Raw genomic sequence first — 15,836 nt, 5'->3', positions numbered from 1 at the left:
GGTTGGTTCGGATCTTGGATGTTCTTGACTCAAGATAATACTGTGTGTTATGATCTCGCCTCTCGAGATCGACAGGTTCTTTAAAATAAACAAGCAATTGGGCTGTAATGACTGACGAGATGGGTGACAAACAAAGGAGGGAGGAGCAGAACAAAACAAAAAAGTTAGTTAAAAATTAATTTATTTACAATAAATTTTTACAGTACATATTTACAGTGAGACAATTGGTTCAATTTAGAATAAACAATTAAATGAGTTATAACAAGTGAATTAATCACTTAAAGGAGCAGCAACAATTAACTGGTCAGTAAAACAAATGAGTCAAGCATAATAAACATTAGTTGACCAGCACAATAATTACATTACATAAATTCAGAACAATAAATGATCAAAGCAATAAAATAAATTAAGAGTCAGTACATAAATGAACATATCATAAATGACCAAAAGCATCATAAGGATGAGCAGCTCAACAGACATTACAAATGACCAACGCAATAGGCATTAAACAGAGTCAGGAAAATCTACATATAAAACCAAAACAGTAAACATTACGAAAGCAACAAATAAGCCATTCAAAAACATATAAACAATACCCAGGCAGTAGAACTAAATACATAAACTGGCAGCTCAAAGGAACACTGCAGGACAACTCCGACAGAGTCGAAACGACAACCATCATTTCACGCACCGTGCTGACGTCCTCCTCCAGTACCGACGACCAGACAGAGCCGACACGGCAACCATCTCGTCCTCCAAGAAACGTACCACGTCCTTTTTACGACGACCATGAGCCGACACGGCAACCATCTCGTCCTCAAAAACTCTCCACTGCTCTGCTGCCAGGATCTGACTCTGGGTACGGATACCTGCAGCTGCCATCAACTGGCTTGCTGCTACCCTCAACCTGACTCGTTGCAAACCTGACTGGTTGCTGTTACGAACCTGACATGTTGCTGTTACAAACCTGACTGACGCTGTCAAGCGCTCCAACAGACGTCAACTCACCAGCACGAAAAAACACAAATAAAGGTTGGCAACAATCTTGGATGGAACAATCGACAAACGATTGTTAACACTGTGATCTAGATGAAGTACTTGAACGCCTGACACTGAATAAGATATATCATTATGTTCATCACCATTGGTGCCGTAGGTCTTATTTTTCTTTCGACTTCTATCAGTGCTTTCACACAAGCATTGCATCAAGAACTCTGGATACATAAAATGCTCTGTAATGGTGGAAAAATATCTTAGAAAGAGTTTCCAGATCACTTCTCTTTTGCAACCGGACTGGTTTCAGTCAGGACAGTCCTTGAGTTCGGATTAGATACACAAAGAAAATTGTACAAATTTCTCTGCCACTAAAGTAATTGAGAGCCTTCTTCGTATTCTCATGTACACAGAGCTACACCAAATGATGTCAAAACTAGTATGAATGAAGCTGTAAAGAGATGCCTTTTGGAACAGTTACTTCAAGTATAAGAATAGGGATGAAATCACAAGGAGTTACTTTGCATGCTTAATTTATTTGCAGAATAATCATAAAACATATTTCAGAAATAACAAAAGTCTTAAATTTATGATTATGATGAAAAGAATGTTTTCAATCAAATTAGGAATCTTAATGGGTCTCAGTCTAGCAGGGGACAACGCCAGTTCTCATTCTTCTGATTGCAAAGGTTGGCCACTTTAGTTTGAAGGTAGGTTTGAAAATCCTGAAGCCTCTCCTGAAAAAGATAAGATCAAAGGCTTCAGAAACATGACGTCAAAGAACAAGAAAAACTGAGGTAGTATTCTTAAAAACGGGCATCATTCATCACTGGTGTATTCTGCTCTGATTAAACTCTTAGAAGGATTTTGTATGATGACACTTACCTATCAAGTCTGATCAAAATCAGCCAAAAAGAGGAAAAACGAGATTAAAAAGAATAGCAATAACAACAATACCAATGACCTACCTACGTCAAAAGCAAATGGTAACGACCCAAGAGATAATCTTGAATGAATGAATAGCCCTGAGAAGAAAAGGTCCCATGACCACCTGAATACAGCATTTCAAGGCCTAATGAATAGAGCAGAATGAAGGGGAGGGATAAGGAGTGGGAGTTAAACCTGGAGGAAGTGGCGATGGAAAGATAGAAGGCTAAGGGTAGGGAAAATCAGAAGCAGTAATAAATTCCAAGAGGCAGATGAGAGAAAGAAATTCCCCAAACCCCCATGCAAACCAAGTATTGTTTATTTCCACCCAGTAAAAGTGTGCGGTGGTGGTTTGTCGAGTCGAGAACATCAACTTCTGAGAAGAGGGACATCTTCTCATGAGGAGTCTCAAGGGAATGGATGCTGCCAATAAGATTCCCTTCAGAAAAATGAAAATAAGGCCACTCCGCAACAAAGGAGGGCAAGATTTAGAGAAAGGGTGACTGACGCAAGATAGCAAGTAGGACCTAGAGGAGAGGTGACAAGGCCACTAGGACCTTCAGAAGAAGTGGCGAAAGAAAGCAGGAGCTGTAGAAGATGCAACAAGGGAAAGTATTTCCTAAAGAGGAGGTGACGAAGGAAAATAAAGCCTAGACACGACTTGAGGCAAGACCAGTGATCAGATGAACTACCTTTCATGAAATGCTACTGAGAAGAGGGACAAAAGGATAAAGCTTTAATGACTGGATCGAAAAATCAAGGTCTAGTATTAGAGGGTCAGGGAAAATTGATTTCAAGGTTGTCTCGTTGACCCTGAACTTTGCCATCTATGTCAACACTTGAATTTGCACTCAGGATCCAGATTCAAATTCATGAATTAGGAGAAGGCAAGGCAAAGCCAAGTGCGGTTGACAGAAGAAGGAAAGAAGTGAGAAGGGTTAAATCACCAGGGAAATGTATGAACAGAAGTAGAAGATTGGGAAAACCATTCGCAAAGAGGAGTGAAAGAGTATTGGAAAGAACCATTCGCAAAGAGGAGTGAAAGAGTATTGGAAAGAACCATTCGCAAAGAGGAGTGAAAGAATATTGGAAAGAACCATTCGCAAAGAGGAGTGAAAGAGTATTGGAAAGAACCATTCGCAAAGAGGAGTGAAAGAGTATTGGAAAGAACCATTCGCAAAGAGGAGTGAAAGAGTATTGGAAAGAACCATTCGCAAAAGAGAGTGAAAGAGTATTGGAAAGAACCATTCGCAAAAGAGGAGTGAAAGAGTATTGGAAAGAACAATTCGCAAAGAGGAGTGAAAGAATATTGGAAAGAACCATTCGCAAAGAGAAATGAAAGAGTATTGGAAAGAACCATTCGCAAAGAGGAGTGAAAGAGTATTGGAAAGAACCATTCGCAAAGAGGAGTGAAAGAGTACTGGAAAGAACCATTCGCAAAGAGGAGTGAAAGAGTACTGGAAAGAACCATTCGCAAAGAGGAGTGAAAGAGTATTGGAAAGAACCATTCGCAAAGAGGAGTGAAAGAATATTGGAAAGAACCATTCAAAAGAGGAGTGAAAGAGTACTGGAAAGAACCATTCGCAAAGAGGAGTGAAAGAATATTGGAAAGAACCATTCGCAAAGAGGAGTGAAAGAATATTGGAAAGAACCATTCGCAAAGAGGAGTGAAAGAGTATTGGAAAGAACCATTCGCAAAGAGGAGTGAAAGAGTATTGGAGAGAACCATTCGCAAAGAGGAGTGAAAGAATATTGGAAAGAACCATTCGCAAAGAGGAGTGAAAGAATATTGGAAAGAACCATTCGCAAAGAGAAATGAAAGAGTACTGGAAAGAACCATTCACAAAGAGGAGTGAAAGAGTACTGGAAAGAACCATTCGCAAAGAGGAGTGAAAGAGTATTGGAAAGAACCATTCGCAAAGAGGAGTGAAAGAGTACTGGAAAGAACCATTCGCAAAGAGGAGTGAAAGAGTATTGGAAAGAACCATTCGCAAAGAGGAGTGAAAGAGTATTGGAAAGAACCATTCGCAAAGAGGAGTGAAAGAGTACTGGAAAGAACCATTCGCAAAGAGGAGTGAAAGAATATTGGAAAGAACCATTCGCAAAGAGGAGTGAAAGAGTATTGGAAAGAACCATTCGCAAAGAGGAGTGAAAGAGTATTGGAAAGAACCATTCGCAAAGAGGAGTGAAAGAATATTGGAAAGAACCATTCGCAAAGAGAAATGAAAGAGTATTGGAAAGAACCATTCGCAAAGAGGAGTGAAAGAGTACTGGAAAGAACCATTCGCAAAGAGGAGTGAAAGAGTATTGGAAAGAACCATTCGCAAAGAGGAGTGAAAGAGTACTGGAAAGAACCATTCGCAAAGAGGAGTGAAAGAATATTGGAAAGAACCATTCGCAAAGAGGAGTGAAGGAGTATTGGAAAGAACCATTCGCAAAGAGGAGTGAAAGAGTACTGGAAAGAACCATTCGCAAAGAGGAGTGAAAGAGTACTGGAAAGAACCATTCGCAAAGAGGAGTGAAAGAGTATTGGAAAGAACCATTCGCAAAGAGGAGTGAAAGAGTATTGGAAAGAACCATTCGCAAAGAGGAGTGAAAGAGTACTGGAAAGAACCATTCGCAAAGAGGAGTGAAAGAGTACTGGAAAGAACCATTCGCAAAGAGGAGTGAAAGAGTATTGGAAAGAACCATTCGCAAAGAGGAGTGAAAGAGTACTGGAAAGAACCATTCGCAAAGAGGAGTGAAAGAGTACTGAAAAGAACCATTCGCAAAGAGGAGTGAAAGAGTACTGGAAAGAACCATTCGCAAAGAGGAGTGAAAGAGTACTGGAAAGAACCATTCGCAAAGAGGAGTGAAAGAGTACTGGAAAGAACCATTCGGAAAGAGGAGTGAAAGAGTATTGGAAAGAACCATTCAAAAAGAGGAGTGAAAGAGTATTGGAAAGAACCATTCTGCAAAGAGGAGTGAAAGAGTACTGGAAAGAACCATTCGCAAAGAGGAGTGAAAGAGTATTGGAAAGAACCATTCGCAAAGAGGAGTGAAAGAGTATTGGAAAGAACCATTCGCAAAGAGGAGTGAAAGAGTATTGGAAAGAACCATTCGAAAGAGGAGTGAAAGAGTACTGGAAAGAACCATTCGCAAAGAGGAGTGAAAGAGTACTGGAAAGAACCATTCGCAAAGAGGAGTGAAAGAGTACTGGAAAGAACCATTCGCAAAGAGGAGTGAAAGAGTACTGGAAAGAACCATTCGCAAAGAGGAGTGAAAGAATATTGGAAAGAACCATTCGCAAAGAGGAGTGAAAGAGTATTGGAAAGAACCATTCGCAAAGAGGAGTGAAAGAGTATTGGAGAGAACCATTCGCAAAGAGGAGTGAAAGAATATTGGAAAGAACCATTCGCAAAGAGGAGTGAAAGAATATTGGAAAGAACCATTCGCAAAGAGGAGTGAAAGAGTACTGGAAAGAACCATTCGCAAAGAGGAGTGAAAGAGTACTGGAAAGAACCATTCGCAAAGAGGAGTGAAAGAGTACTGGAAAGAACCATTCGCAAAGAGGAGTGAAAGAGTACTGGAAAGAACCATTCGCAAAAGAGGAGTGAAAGAGTACTGGAAAGAACCATTCGCAAAGAGGAGTGAAAGAGTATTGGAAAGAACCATTCGCAAAGAGGAGTGAAAGAGTATTGGAAAGAACCATTCGCAAAGAGGAGTGAAAGAGTATTGGAAAGAACCATTCGCAAAGAGGAGTGAAAGAGTATTGGAAAGAACCATTCGCAAAGAGGAGTGAAAGAGTACTGGAAAGAACCATTCGCAAAGAGGAGTGAAAGAGTACTGGAAAGAACCATTCGCAAAGAGGAGTGAAAGAGTACTGGAAAGAACCATTCGCAAAGAGGAGTGAAAGAGTACTGGAAAGAACCATTCGGAGGAGTGAAAGAATATTGGAAAGAACCATTCGCAAAGAGGAGTGAAAGAGTACTGGAAAGAACCATTCGAGGAGTGAAAGAGTATTGGAAAGAACCATTCGCAAAGAGGAGTGAAAGAGTATTGGAAAGAACCATTCGCAAAGAGGAGTGAAAGAGTATTGGAAAGAACCATTCGCAAAGAGGAGTGAAAGAATATTGGAAAGAACCATTCGCAAAGAGGAGTGAAAGAGTATTGGAAAGAACCATTCGCAAAGAGGAGTGAAAGAATATTGGAAAGAACCATTCGCAAAGAGGAGTGAAAGAGTATTGGAAAGAACCATTCGCAAAGAGGAGTGAAAGAATATTGGAAAGAACCATTCGCAAAGAGGAGTGAAAGAGTATTGGAAAGAACCATTCGCAAAGAGGAGTGAAAGAGTATTGGAAAGAACCATTCGCAAAGAGGAGTGAAAGAGTATTGGAAAGAACCATTCGCAAAGAGGAGTGAAAGAGTATTGGAAAGAACCATTCTGCAAAGAGGAGTGAAAGAGTATTGGAAAGAACCATTCGCAAAGAGGAGTGAAAGAGTATTGGAAAGAACCATTAAAGAGGAGTGAAAGAGTATTGGAAAGAACCATTCGCAAAGAGGAGTGAAAGAGTATTGGAAAGAACCATTCGAAAGAGGAGTGAAAGAATATTGGAAAGAACCATTCGCAAAGAGGAGTGAAAGAGTATTGGAAAGAACCATTCGCAAAGAGGAGTGAAAGAGTATTGGAAAGAACCATTCGCAAAGAGGAGTGAAAGAGTATTGGAAAGAACCATTCGCAAAGAGGAGTGAAAGAATAGTGGAAAGAACCATTCGCAAAGAGGAGTGAAAGAGTATTGGAAAGAACCATTCGCAAAGAGGAGTGAAAGAGTATTGGAAAGAACCATTCGCAATGAGGAGAGAAAGAGTATTAGAAAGAACGTACCCATGACGATCACTGCTACGGCGATTAGAGTGGAGATGTTGCGTTTTCAGCCTCAATCAAAATAGACAGAGATTCTCTATTATTGTTCACAAGGTGAACCCTATTCATATGGAACAAGCCCACCAAAAGCCCCATTGACTTGAAATTCAAGCTTCAGCTTCTAAAGAATGTGGTGTTCATTAGGAAGTAAGAGAAGGTAAAGGGAAATCAGGAAGAAGGAATGTCACTTGTTAAAAAAAAATAGATTAAAAAATAGACAGAAAAATGCATTGAAATGCAAGGATATAGCATTAGGGCGATAATTCACTGCATCTTCGCTTTAACTTTCGCAGTTCTAATTGCACGACATCCCTAGGGAGGCTGTTCCACAGTCCAATGGTGTGAGGAATAAAAGACCTCCGGAACTGAAAAATTCGACAGCGAGACACATTCATTGCATATTTGTGCTGCTGTTCAGCAAATCTAGCTGCTCTCAGCAGGAAAAGGGGATCAGGGATCAAATGTGCAAGTAAAAGATCTCTGTTAAAATATAACTTATAAAAAAAGAACAAACAACGTTTCTAGTCAAGACAGACAGACAAACCTGGCACCCGCCTGAAGATCACCGTGAATAGAATAAGTTCTCCTTCCCTTACTTCTTCCTAATGAACAACAAATTCTCTGGAAGCTTGAATTTGAAGTCAATGGCCCCTGTGGTGGGCTTGTTCCATATGACTAGGGTTCATCTTCTGAATAATGATACTAATAATATTCTACTCTGTGAAATGTTCAGGATGCACAGCACTGAAACCAAAGGTGAACTACCCTTAAGAGACAGATGCTGAGCACTCAGACCTTCCGTCCTGCACACCAGCTTCAGAAGAAGACAATTCGAAGTCCAGTCAAGACTGAGAAAGCATAAAATTATCACTGTCATTACTCAGAAGATGAAACCTATTGATATGGAACAAACCCACCACAGAGGCCACTGACTTGAAATTGAAGCTTCCAAAGAGTATTGTGGTGTTCATTAGGAAGAAGTAAGAGGAAGTAAAGGGAAGTACAGAAAGCAGAGATCCCACTTAATAAAAAAGAAAAAAAATTAGTAAACAGATAAAGAGATCAAATCCTCTGCACTCACACTATGAACAGCAACAGAATGTTTGGTGCTGTGGTTAAACAATCTCTCTTCAATCACAGAGGTTCTTCTCATGACAAAAAATCAAGAAAATGAAAGTCTTACCATTACGGACCGTTCCCGTTCCCATTCCCGTTCCCGTTCCCATTGCCGTTGCCGTGCCCGTGGGGATCCACGCAACAGAGACAGTTCCCATGACCACAGAATTTGAAGACCTTCCCTGGCCACACGTGGGGACCGTCTTTTCGGAAGCAGTAGCCTCCAGCAGCAGTGCACTTGGTCGTCTCATCGCAACCTTTGGTCGTCGACGAAAAAGCAATGTTTCTTATTATTATTATTATTATTATTATTATTATTATTATTATTATTATTATTATTATTATTATTATTATTATTATTATTATTATTACTATTATTATTATTATTATTATTATTCAGAAGATGAAGAAGAACCCTATTCATATGGAACAAGCCAACCAAAGGGACCACTGACTTGAAACCCAAGAAGCTTCCAAAGAATATTATTAAGGTGCTCATTAAGACGTAAGTGAAGGTAAAGGAAAATATAGAAAGAAGAGATCTCACTTATTAAAAGGAAAAAATAGATTAATAAATTAATGAATAGATAAAACCGTATCAAAATGCAAGGAGAACAGTATTAGGGTAGTAATGCATTGCATCTTCCCTTCAACTTCTGAAGAAGTTCCAGTCGCATGACATCCTCAGTAGGGAAGGAGACGGTTCCAAAGTCAGTCCAGCGGTGTGAGGAACAGAGCACCTCTGGAACTGTCATCATCATATGAATAATGAACGTGAGGCTTTTACATCACAGAATGAAGAGCAGATCTCACACTACAAATTACTGATGGTCAAGTCATAACTACATCTGAAACAAGCAGTCACACCCAAGCTTATATTATTCATTGATGTACACACACACACACATATATATATATATATATATATATATATATATATATATATATATATATATATATATATATATGTGTGTGTGTGTGTGTGTGTGTGTGTGTGTGTGTTTGTTTGTTTGTGTGTGTTTATTTGTTTGTTTGTTTGTATCTATCTATCTATCTATCTATACTTCTATCTATATATATATATATATATATATATATATATATATATATATATATATATATATATATATATATATATATATATATATACCATATATATGCATATATGTGGGGGTGAGGCTGGGGTGATGAGCAATCTGGTATCCTATTCTAGCCCAGACCAAAAGAAAACAGGAATGGGAACGGAAGGAAAAAACAATTAAATGTTCTAAGAGTCAGGAAAAACAGAAGCAGGAAGAGAATTCCAAAGTCTGGCAGTAGAAGGGAGTAAAAGGAAAACATTCCTCAGTAGACTTTGAGATCTAATCTTACCACTGAAGAGGATTCACTCACCTCCCTTGCAACAGGAGCAGCTGTCTCCAAGGCAGCCATTTGCATCGAGAACACCTGTGCAGCTGCTTGCTTGAGAAGGAGCAATGCATTCCCCTCCATCACCTCCACAGGCAGGTAGTGTGACGCAAGTAGAAGTATCTGAAAAGATGATGAATTATTATTAATAGTAGTCGTATTCAGAAAAAGAGCCCTATTCATGTGGAGCAAGCCCACAAAGGGCTCACTCACTGACTTGCAATTCTTGAAGCTTCCCTCCCAACAGTAGTGTGCTCATTAGGAAGAACAAGTCACAGGAGGAGGAGGAGGAGGAGGAGAACGAGGAGGAGGAGGTAAGAGGAAATACACAAAGAAGAGATATCAATTATTAAAAAGAATCGATATCAGATGATACAGGCATACACAAAGGAAACAAAACGAATTTAAATTATATGTTATATGTCAATGTCCACATATACATGAATACATATGAATGTCTTTTACTGCAATCCAACAGTATAACATGAAGATAAAAGGCCCATCAGGAAAACACTATTTCTACGTCGCTACCTTCTGTCTCGGACTCTTCCCCTTCTGTGGCCCTGTTCACTTCTAAAACCTTTTACTAGTAAATATCCTAAATATATGGTTGCAGCTTAGAAGCGGTGTTTTTATGGGTCTTTTATCTTTATGCATACATACATACGATCATTATACATATATATATATATATATATATATATATATATATATATATATATATATATATATATATATATATATATATATATATATATCATGCGTGTGTGTGTGTGTGTGTCTGTGTTAAGAGAAAGAATCTCAATTGTTATGAAAGAAGGAAGGCAAAGTTTGTTCGTGACATCCGGCATTTCAGACTGCTTCACACATCCATTTCCAATTGTAGCAAAAATGATTCTAGACGAAGAAAGAGCCAAGCTGAAACCCTCCAATGGAGAGGAGAAAATCCGTTGCCTTGAAGCAGCTTGTCGAATTTAGGCTTAGGAAACATATTTCTGGATTAGCGAGAATATTAATCAATCAATGATTTTAGTCTTTTTGAAAAATAAGGAAGAAAAATCGTGAACCCAAAGGACAACAATTTTTGAAGCACTGGTTAAGTAAGGAAAGCCACTTACTAGCAATGCAGCAAGTGCAAGTTGAAGCTACGCACCCTGCATCATAGGAAGTGCCGGAACATCCATCCAGTTTCTTACTGCAAGAGCCTCCATATCCCGTGCATTCGGCAGTTTGCGTGCATGCTGAAAATGATATTGATACGTTCTCCTGTAAGTGTTGAACCCAGCACGGGGGGTAGTAGCGCCGTCAGTGCACCTCATGCGGCGCACTGTTGGCACTACTTAAAAACTCCTTCCTTAATGCCCTAGCTGCTGCAATCCCTGTCATTCTTTCTACTGTACCTCCGCTCCCTTCACAATCTCTCCCTTTCTTTCTTTCTTTCTTTCTTTCTTTCTTTCTTTCTTTCTTTCTTTCTTTCTTTCTTTCTTTCTCTCTGCTTACTTTCCACCTTCTCCTAGCAACTGCTTCATAGTGCCTCTTCTTCTTCTTTTTCTTCAACTGCTTTGAGGTTTTCCTCCTCCTCCTCCTGTTACTACTTAACCTTTCAAACCTTTCTACTCTCAATTCCCTTTCAGCACTGAATGACCTCATAGGTCCCAGCGTTGGGCCTTTGACCGAAATTCCATATTCCATTCCTCCTCATCTCACACGAGAATCTTGGGCTGTGTCTTTTAGAAAACAGAACAACATTTCATCATCAACAAAAGATTTGGAAATTAAATTTCCTACCGGAATCTGGATCCATCAAGAACGATTGTCATTTCCATTTTAATTGTCTGTCCAAACAAAAACTGACATTGCGTGATAGGATGAACACACCTTTAAATCAATCAACAGAAAAATGTTTCCGGACACTTAATAAATCTGTTTCACTAAACTGTCCTCGTCCTACTGGACAGCACGAAGATTATATTATATCAGTCAAGTCAATAAAGAGCAAGTCCGAATGAATAAGCTGACCATTGTACAATAGATCAATAATAGGCAGTGCTCTAGAAGTGTCCCTTCCTTCCCTTGCCTTCCCTTCCAGAGGTCCTTTACTCCTCCTCACACCGTTGAAGGGCTGTGGAACACTCTCCCCACCGAGGGCGTCGTACAACGGCAACTTCAGAAGTTCAAGCGATGATGAGATGCATTACTACCCTAATGCTATTCTTCTTGCATTTTAGTACATTTTTTATCTATTTATTAATCTATTTATCTATAATTTCTGTTTCAATAAGCGAGATCTCTTCTATCTATATTTCCCATCACCTTCTGTTACTTCTTCCAAATGAACATTAATATTCTTATGAAGGTTGAATTTCAAGTCAATGGCCCCTGTGATGAGCTTGTTCCATATGAATAGGGGTCTTCATCTTCTGAATATCATAATAATAATAATAATAATAATAATAATAATAATAATAATAATAATAATAATAATAATAATAATAATAATTGACAAAATCAAGAAGAAAGTATCACTCATTGATGTGGCAATACCGTGGGACACTAGACTAGATGAGAAAGAAAGAGCAAAACCTGATAAGTATCCAGACCCGAAAATCGAAATAAGAAGGATAAGGGATATGCCAGTGGAAATTGCACCCATAATCATAGGAACACTACTGTAGGCACGATCCCAAGATCCCTGAAAAGGAACCTGGAAAAACCAGATGCCGGAGTAGCCCTAGGACTCATGCAGGAGAGTGTGCTACTAGAAGCACTGCGCATAGTGAGAAAAGTGATGGACTCCTAAGGAGGCAGGATGCAACCCGGAACCCCACGCTATAAAAACCACCAAGTCCAATAGGATGACTGTGATAGACCAAAGAAAAAAAAATAATAATAATAATGATGACGATCAACTTACGTATTAATAAGCAGCAAGTGCAGCCGGGGTCACAAAGGCTGTCGTCTACATTGTCGCACAAGCCATCGGTGGCTGGATCAACACAATTGGATGTGCCCCCCTAGGCTCTACAGGGCGTGTGGGTATCGCAAGCTGCGTTTGGACAGACGAAGCAGAGGGGATCTCGTTAAGGGCGTCATGCAAGATCGACGAAAGACTCGAACCCAGAGTAACACCAATCTTAGTTCACGTATTTTCCTGGAGTGGTTTCAAACGAAAAAAAGAGGTGGGTCAGTTAGTGAATACCTGGGCCCAGTAAGACAGGTCCTCCATAGTGGGGTAGTGACGTCAGTGCACCTCACGTGGTGCACTGTAGGAATTACTTCAGGGTCTTTGCAGCGTCCCTTCCTTAGACCCCTAGCTACAACCTCTTTCATTCCGTGACTGCGTCTGCTTTCGTATGTTTTTTCTTCCATCTGACTTTCCTCAACCCTGTCCTAACAATATATTGTTTCCTATTGCAACTGGGAGGTTTTCCTCCTGGTATATACACCTTTCAAACCTCCTAGCGCTGAATGACCCCATAGCTATGTCCCAGCGCTTGGCCTCTGGCCTAAATTCTATATTCTACTCTGTTCCACTAAGACAGGTCGGCCAGCCAGAAGACAAGGACGTCACAGGGGCTGATCGCGGGCAGGGCCCACTGCTGGCTGTGAGAGTCTAGGACAGAACATTTGACCATCCTCTTTGCGTCCTTGTTTTATTAGTTGTTCCAGCTTTGTTTTCTTCTGCTTTGAGAGGCAGTCTACCAGTAACCTCATTATTTGTTGGTGTCAGTTATTGAGTTAAAAAATAGAGCCTCACTTGTCACAACTGTAAGTTCATTTTTCTGTCGATGGCGAGAGTAAGAATAACTCTATATTTCTATTGTTTCAAATAATATATTGACGTCAACTGCAATGGAGGTGACTCAAAATGCCTCAGACTTTCAATAAATGAAAGGAAATTTGTCCTCAAGTAGCCTCTATGTATATAGTATATATAATATATATATGTATATATATATATATATATATATATATATATATATATATATATATATATATATATATATATATATATATATTCACAGTAGTACCCAATATTTAAGCGTGCTTGTTTTACAACCTGTCAATCATGGGTCATGGCTCACTTGTCTGACCCACCTGTCTTCTTAGTGGGTGCTGTTGAAAACACAAACAGACTAAAGAACACATCGAGTTCACATGAGAAGAAGAGAAAGAGGGAGACTCTCCATTGCTGGATGTATTAGTCATGAAGGAAGGGCAAAATGTAAAACTTCAGGTACACAGAAAGTAGACACATACCAATTCACACAGACTTATGTTCTGCAGGCACAGGACAGAAATATGGTGGCAGTGTTGGCTATCAGGGCCTATAGGGTTCTCATCCCCGATTTCTTAGATGAAGAGCTGGGACACTTAAGGGACAGCTTTGGGAGATTAGCGGATTGAGTAAGTAATCAAGTTCATATAAATTTATATATATATATATATATATATATATATATATATATATATATATATATATATATATATATATATATATATATATATATATATATATATATATATTGTTAGGAACTTCAAGATGGTCTGAAGTTTTTAAGGTTCTTTTTGACCTGTATTTCAGATCAGTACCACAAAACGGGTATGATCCCTGACAAACCAACACTCAAAGAGCACAATCTCAGAGAGGATACACAAAGCCACAAACTAATTTAACAATAATTTATTACAAAAACACATAGAAAAAGAATCCTCTGAAAACTGAATAATGGGGAGAAAAAAACAGCACGCACACACAACAACAAATCAATCACTTCCTCAATCGCCTACCTAACTACCATGCTAAGAAATAAGAGAAAGTAAACAGTGGAAGTAAGCAAAACACTCTTTCCCTAGCATACGATAGTAGGAGATCCAGGGGGGGGAAAGGAAACCTTAACCTATATATATATATATATATATATATATATATATATATATATATATATATATATATATATATATATACAATATTCAATTAATACCTTGTATGAAATACATACATTAGCAAAGTATTAACAAGGATCCAAAATATTTTGGTTTCACAACGCCTAACAAACACTAAGGCTAAATATGGTAGTCCTTGCAGATGAAAGCCGACGCTGGCACACTGTAGGCGTACAACTGACATCCTTACAAAAGATAAAGGGGATGCTGCTCCGACGCACGGAGAAACTAATGACGATAACAGATATATGATAATAATAAAGTGGGCTTACTCTTCTTCGCCAGTGGAGGGCCTCCTCACGACTCCAAGGGCGCAGTGTACTGTAAGGGCAGAGGCAGGAGAATACAGAGCGTATCTTAGGCTCGCACAATGGGCCGTTCACGAGAGCAAATGCTGAGGAGCTCTCCTCCAAATAATGAAGAAAACGGGTAGATAAACACGGTGAGGCACCGAGTCCAAGCCTCCAGCAACAGCAGGCCCCAAGCACTCCAGCTTCAAACTAAGGGCACGAGCACACAAAGTCACTCACAAGTGACGCAACACGATGCAGGTGTGCAACAAGAAGTATCCTCTACCCAAAAGGTAAACTGCCGTAGACTGCCAAAAATTATAGCACACTGGTCGTTCTATGACGGAGCCGAGAACAGAACTCCTGAGATAATGCCACAAGGCCCCCTCGACAGCTCCGGGAGAGGGACAAATACGACGTGGCACAGACGACGAATGGCCGAATCACCATCACAAACATGAAAAGCAAGAAACAAACTTCATGGGTGGAGTACCAATATATAAAACAATAACAACCCTTGAGGGAAGGTAAAAGACCCAAAATCCAGCTTTCAGAGAGAAAGGCAAAAGAAACTGCATTAAACAAGCAAAGCATACGTTAAAAAGGCCCTGCAAGACTGAATAAATTACGTTAATTTCTTATAATATATATATATATATATATATATATATATATATATATATATATATATTGTTAGGAACAATCGCTTGCCGATTGTTCCCTTGGTGGATTGTTGCCTCCTTTGTTTTCTTTGTTTTTCTTGCTGGCGAGTTGACGTCTGATGGATGGCGTCAGACTTCGTCAGTCAGGTTCGTAGCAGCAACAAGTCAGGTTCGTAGCAGCAACAAGTCAGGTTCGTAGCAGCAACGAGCCAGGTTCTGGAGGGCAGAACGACCGATGGTCCAGGGCAGCAGCAGGTATCCGTACCTGCGACTTTGCGAGTCAGGTCGTAGCAGCAGAGAGTTTCTTGAGGACGAGATGGTTGCCGTGTCGGCTCTGTCATGGTCGTCGTAGATGGAGGAGGACGTCAGTACGTTTCTTGGAGGACGAGATGGTTGCCATGTCGGCTCTGTCGCGGTCGTCGGTACTGGAGGAGGACGTCAGCACTGTGCTTGAGGACGAGATGGTTGTCGTTTCGACTCTGTCGGAGTTGTCCTGCAGTGTTCCTGTAAAGCAGCTTGGGGCTGTTTCGACGGCTCTATTGAGTTCGTCTGGTGATGTTATATTTCATGATTTTATCTTGATTTTAACCC

General features: G+C 39.8%; 1 protein-coding gene and 1 long non-coding RNA gene across 2 annotated transcripts in view; one reads left to right on the top strand and one right to left on the bottom strand.

The window, feature by feature from the left end:
* Positions 1-1,513: 1,513 nt before the first annotated feature.
* Positions 1,514-10,593, bottom strand: LOC136825550 (uncharacterized). Its single transcript, XM_067082136.1, has 4 exons — positions 10,465-10,593; positions 9,332-9,469; positions 8,007-8,196; positions 1,514-1,730 (listed from the first exon to the last, which is right to left on the bottom strand). Exons 2-4 carry the CDS (start codon positions 9,428-9,430, stop codon positions 1,693-1,695), a joined length of 327 nt encoding a protein of 108 aa, XP_066938237.1. The 5' UTR covers positions 9,431-9,469; positions 10,465-10,593; the 3' UTR covers positions 1,514-1,692.
* A 4,687-nt stretch (positions 10,594-15,280) lies between these two features.
* Positions 15,281-15,836, top strand: part of LOC136825549 (uncharacterized) — a 51,531-nt gene continuing 50,975 nt past the window's right edge. The window contains exon 1 of the long non-coding RNA XR_010849370.1: positions 15,281-15,529. This is a non-coding gene — a long non-coding RNA (uncharacterized lncRNA). The remainder of the gene's footprint in view (positions 15,530-15,836) is intronic.

The sequence above is a fragment of the Macrobrachium rosenbergii genome, chromosome 38, assembly GCF_040412425.1.
Source record: "Macrobrachium rosenbergii isolate ZJJX-2024 chromosome 38, ASM4041242v1, whole genome shotgun sequence".
NCBI classification, from domain to species: Eukaryota; Metazoa; Arthropoda; class Malacostraca; order Decapoda; family Palaemonidae; genus Macrobrachium; species Macrobrachium rosenbergii.
The sequence above is the reverse complement of the archived record's forward strand: the minus strand, read 5'-3'. Positions and strand labels throughout refer to the sequence as shown.

Bases quoted from the DNA above. Each gene is read 5' to 3' on its own strand.
- LOC136825550 (XM_067082136.1), bottom strand. From the start codon at position 9,430: ATGGAGGGGAATGCATTGCTCCTTCTCAAGCAAGCAGCTGCACAGGTG. The intron at 8,197-9,331 runs GTGAGTGAATCC...CGACGACCAAAG, and splicing joins CTGCTCCTGTTGCAAGGGAG to GTTGCGATGAGACGACCAAG. The intron at 1,731-8,006 runs GTAAGACTTTCA...TATCTTTTTCAG, and splicing joins AACGGGAACGGTCCGTAATG to GAGAGGCTTCAGGATTTTCA.